Source organism: Hippocampus comes, unplaced genomic scaffold (assembly GCF_001891065.2).
Source record: "Hippocampus comes isolate QL1 unplaced genomic scaffold, H_comes_QL1_v1.1 scaffold17, whole genome shotgun sequence".
In the NCBI taxonomy this organism is placed as follows: domain Eukaryota; kingdom Metazoa; phylum Chordata; class Actinopteri; order Syngnathiformes; family Syngnathidae; genus Hippocampus; species Hippocampus comes.
This window is the reverse complement of record NW_017805002.1, coordinates 96,682-102,219: the sequence shown is the minus strand read 5'-3', so window position 1 is coordinate 102,219 and position 5,538 is coordinate 96,682. Positions and strand designations below refer to the sequence as shown.

At 44.4% G+C, this 5,538-nt stretch overlaps 1 protein-coding gene across 1 annotated transcript in view; it reads right to left on the bottom strand.

Moving 5' to 3' along the window:
* The window catches only part of tmem130 (transmembrane protein 130), a 19,110-nt gene that overhangs the window by 7,151 nt on the left and 6,421 nt on the right, over positions 1 to 5,538 (bottom strand). Inside the window, exons 7-8 of the mRNA XM_019856102.1 lie at positions 5,345 to 5,429; positions 5,065 to 5,267 (exon numbers count right to left, since the gene is read on the bottom strand). Of these exons, the coding sequence (XP_019711661.1) occupies positions 5,065 to 5,267; positions 5,345 to 5,429 (288 nt within the window). The remainder of the gene's footprint in view (positions 1 to 5,064; positions 5,268 to 5,344; positions 5,430 to 5,538) is intronic.

Here is a 5,538-nt window from a genome sequence, read left to right as displayed (position 1 = left end):
GCTCTGTCTGTGTGTGTGTGTGTGTGTGTGTGTGTGTGTGTGTGTGTGTGTGTGTGTGTGTGCGTGTGTCTCCCAGGCCACTTGACGGAACTTTCCTGCAGTGCCACATTCTCTTGAATGTTTTACACTGGGATGGCACTCTGCCTTCATTGTGTTGCCAAAGAGATTAGAAATTCACAGTGGCCTCCCCAATACCTCTCGTCAAACTTATCAGTCTGAAATGTTGCCAGTTTGTTTTATATATATATATATATATATATGTTTTTAAGTGTAGAGTGTGAGTCCACTACAAACCAAGAACTTGAATATCCTTGGAGTAGATTCCAGTTAATGCAGGCGTGTATTTGGACATATTGACTCCAATTTTCAATCGGAGTGTGTAGTTTCCAGACAAAGCGTAGTGGTAGCGGACAACAGGCTCATTCCCCTGGATTACCTCTCTGTGTTTCCATAAATAAAATACTCATCAGAAACAATGCCAAACTTTTTGGAATGATTTTGGATTTTGCAGAGCAGTCCTCATACCCGTTCCCTAAATCCCACGTGAAGCTGAAGTTCGCCGTGCTGAAATTCTGATGGGGATCAGAAAGTTCGAACATGGTCTCGGTGGGAATGTCTGACGCCAGCTCTCCTTTGTCTCTCACATAGGTGGCGTTGCCATCCATTTGATAGAAGACCAGCTTCCCGGCAATAGTTTCTGATTAAAAAAAGATGACATGTCATCGGTGCATGCAAAGAGGGAGAAAGTGATGTTCAGCTACCTAAATCTGTCAGAGGCCTGTCAGATTCCGCCACACCCAGGAAAATCCGGATGAAAAGCAACAACAGTGTTCTGCAAACGCATCATCAAGTTAATGAACCTTCCGAAACATACAAACTGTCTGAATCAAATTGTACCTGTCCATATTTGCTGGTTGTCTCCTTGAGATGCCCTCAAGGACGTAAAATTGAAGTCAAATCCAGCGGACGAAGATGGCAATGTGTGTCCAGGACTTCTGAGCTCCTCTTAGCTTCCCATCATCTCGGTTGAAGGCTTGAAATTGACACCGTGAAATGCAGTCATGTGCCCTCCCTACAAGAGCAACAACCTACTTTTGAGCCCTGAACATAGTAATGTGGCGTTTCTGCTCATATTGTTGCTGAGATTCATGTGTTTCATTTGGGGGAAAGAAAAAACAGAAAATATTCTGGTCCACATGATGTAGAAATGTATATCAACTGTGGGAAGAAGCCCATTCAAATGTTCACTTCAAAATTCAAACCCAGAGTCTCAGAACTGTGAGACATACAGGCTAATCATTTGTTCAGCGTGCGACAACCACACTTTCACACAATGCTTCGAAATTAATTTGGTTTGCGTTGCAAGCAAAAAGAATAAAAAAATAAAATGATGTGGGGAAAACACTTGCAAATAGCACTGCGACCTTATCCATATCTGCATTTATATTGCACTTAATTGAACGGTGTTTGTTTTCTTTTCTTCTTTCTTCTTTCTACCCACAATCTTGCTGCTGTAGACTGTAAATTTCCCCAGTGTGGGACAAATAAAGGATATCTTAGTAAAAAAAAAAAATTATAATTGGCTGTAGCCTTGAGTTTCAGATTTTCACCGCTAGATGGCGGCAGATAAATGAACAACACCCGCCCACCATCAATTCACATGGTTACGTGACAGTCAATGTTTTTTTCCATCTTCTTTTTTTTTTTGTGAGGGTATTTTTGCCCATTCATTTCTTCCTCTTTTATCCCCCGAACCGCAGGTCTTAAAAACTGAGCGTTGAGACGAAGAACCGGATGAAAAAACAAGAACTGGATGTGCAACTCAGCGTACTTTTCGTACGGCATCGACTTCCAGTCTGTTTTACTGTTGATTCGTGAACTTCAGTGAAAGTCAATTAAAACAGTAGCAACTGAGGAAAAAAATTGTTTAGTTATGTTTGTTTTCTGCACTGCGTTATTGCACAGTCCTGTTTTTCTCATTAGAACACGTTGCAAAAAATGTTTTGGGGTGAGCATGGCCGAAGAACGAATTAAACTCGTAAATCAAGGCGCTATGATGCATTTTGTGGGACTCATCAGCTGAGTCGACACTTGTGACGTCACGGCCCCACCCCCTGAGTAAAATCTCTCTGCGTCCCAGCTGGTGAGTGAGTCTGCAACAAGCCAGTTTGTCTTTCTGCGTGCACGCACGCTGCCAGTGGCGCATGGCATGCCGGGACTCATTCTCGTTCTCTGGTTTCGACTGTAAGGATTTACCACCTGGATTATAATTCTTAATTTTGATGTAATTTTTTTTTGGGGGTCATTCGCTTACCTGGAGAAACCACGCGCAACATGTCCGGGACCCCGCAGGACGTGAGCAAGCTCACCGAACTAACTTACAAGGTGAATCTCACAAGTGTACAGGCATAAATTATTGTATTCGTTTGTGTGATTTGAAATGGGGAATTGGCTGTTATGATGTAAAGTTTGGATCCTAAAATCCCTTCAAAGCAGGCAACAATTTAAAAATATGCAACCTGCACTTTTCGGTGCTTTCATTTCCCCTTGTTGCCTTATGACGCTTCATAGTTTTCAGGTTGTTTAAAACACGTTCGACCGAATCGCTGAAATATTTAGCTGTCAACAACAAGCAAGACCATGCTAGAATGTCACTCCCTATTATCATTCCCTGCTGGTGCGTCAGTTTGTTAAGTGTGCCACTTGTGATCACAGTGTGCCAATCATTGTTTGTTCTTCCGATAGATTGTGCCCAGATGGGATCAGTGATCAGTCGCTGATGGGTTTTAAATTTGCCGATTTTTTCCTGTGTGTTAATCTAATCCGGTGGTGGCCAAATGTTTGCCTCTTAGAACATAGCGAATAGAAGGGTGCAAGAGCCACTTTGACAGTCTTCAATTTGTGATTAACGAAACGTGCTCAAATGAATCAATCAAGCATTTTTATTATTATGGTGTGTGCGTGTGTGCTGCACACACGCTTATCCTTTCAAGGGTCGCCAGCGTGCTGGAGCCTATCCCAGTTGTTTTCGGGCAGTAGGCAGGAGGACACCCTGAACCTGTTGTCAGCCAATCGCAGGGCACACAGAGACGAACACCCATCCACACTCACAATCACACCCAGCGACAATTCAGAGTGTTCCATTAACCTGCCACGCATGTTTTTGGAATGTGGGAGGAAACTGCTGCGATCGGCTGGCAACCGGTTCAAGGTGTACCTGGCCTACTGCCCCGAGACAACTGGGATAGGCTCCAGCACCCATCGCTACCCTTGTGAGGATGAAGTGGATTGGAAAATGGATGGATGGGAGGAAACCGGGTTACCTGGAGGGAACCCACGCGGGCACGAACAGAACATGCAAACTCCACACAGGAAGGCCGGAGCTGGAATTGAACCCCACACCACTGTACTGTGAGGCAAACGTGCTAACCAGTCATCCACCGTGCCACCCTATATATATATACTGTAGCTCGATAGTGCGCATCTCTCCAATAGAAGATGTTATACGGCGGTGCAATACGAATAGGTTTATTATAAAGTGGAGCGATTCGATTCAGCGGGATAATAGTTCAATATGTATGGCTGAGCTCGAGAGTGTATGATGCAATAAGTTTCTTGTTGTCATTCTCCAATATTGTCGTCAAATTGGATTTTTCATTTGTTTTTGTTTTTTTTCTTCAAAACTGCAATTAGCAACGCGTTTGAATTGATCCAGGAGCCGGTGGTTAACTGGTGAATGAATATGCAAACATGGATAGGCCTGGGCCGATACCGGCTTTATTGCCAATTGTCAGGTACTCGTGGCGGCTATCAATACAGTGCCAGCCACCGATTCTTCAGGCAAAGAAAAAAATGTGGCATAGAGTTAGTCCTCCTTGCTAGGAGTTGGTGCTATACAGCAGAAGTTTGACCCAGTGGTAAACCATCATATGTCATGAATTGTTCCAATCCGATCATATGATCAAAAATCAGAGCCTACCATGGGATTTCCAGCTGATGTGCCTCCCTAAAAACAGACTGCAAATTTGGAAGGCCCTGATGTTATCTCTGGTATGATTGGAAGTGAGTGTTCATGTTTCCTGACATCCTCCGTGATCAACGAAAACAAACAATTTGAAGGTGGAATAACAATCTGAGTTATTATTAATGGCATGATTGTTTATGTGTGTGTGTGTGTGTGTGTGTGTGTGTGTGTGTGTGTGTGTGTGTGTGTGATGGCAGAGAGTCTGTACATGGCACAGTTTCAGCAGAACGGGACAGAGGGGAGAAAGGATTGGGGGTGGGAGGGAAGAAGAAACCTGTTCCCTTTTTTCCTGTCTCTAACTCCACTCTGCAGTGCGTTTCTCATTGTAAAGTCATACCTGTCTCGTCATTGTTCTTTTCGGGGTGTGCCAGGAGAGCGAGACTGGGAGGTGAACAGCCCTTGACCGCTCAGGTATTTTAATTGAGAGGGTGGGGGGGTTTGGCAATGATGTTTCTCACAAATATCAGCCAGTTTCGTCTTTTAAGGGAGTGTAAGGAATACACACGAAAGATTGAAAGTTTTCTTGCTGCTGCATTTAAAGAGCAACCTGCATGCGGTCTTCCATCTCTTCCACCGCAAACCACGACCTGAAATGGCTGGCGAACAGTGCAGGGTGTACCCGGCTTTTCACCCAAAGTCAGTTGGCATCGTCTCCAGTTCGGAACACTTTTGTCAACGTCGTTCAAAAGAATGTTCAATAAACAAACAAACAAACAAACAAACAAACAAACAAACTTAAATCTGAACTACAATTTATTTCCCACACAGAACGTTTAGGGTCGGCGAAGGGCATAATCGTAACTTAGCAACAAGAACCAATCAATTGAGCACAGATCAGATCGTCAGCTGTGATAAAACCGCATTCCTTTCATTTTGACTGGCCTCTCGCCGCCTGCGAAACGAATGCGGCCGAACAGCGCAATGACAGTTTTATCCGAAACACCTCATGACACAACAAAACGCCTCGAATCGTACCCAGCTCCTTTGGACTGAGCCAATAAGACACACGGCGTGTGTGGATGTGCGCAGGCTTCACTCACTGTTTTTCCTGACGATGAGACTGAAGGAGGTCTGCAGCTTGCTGATGTCATTGCGGATGCTGATGTCCAGGCAGTGAACCCCGGTGGAGGTGAAAGTGTGATTGAGCCACAAGGTGTTCTCGTACAGTACGGTCAGCGTGCAGCCCCCCGTCGTTTCGGGCACGCAGCGGGGAAGGAAGCTCCAACACACCCACATGGGGGGACTACAGGGGAAACACAGCGATCTCAGTTTCTTCCTTGAGGTCGTACAAAGCTCGGAAAAACTAAATGTCACTTTTACCTTCCATCCACGTGGAAAGCAAGGCCGGTGGTTTGAGACACCTCGTAATTGGAAGGCCCCTTCAACTCAATGCTTTTAATGGCGTCTACAAATCAATTTACACACACGTTAGTCAAAATGTAAAAAAATGTAGGATGATCTCATGCACAACTGAGATATTTACTGTCTTCACTTTTATTTTATTTTTAAAAAAT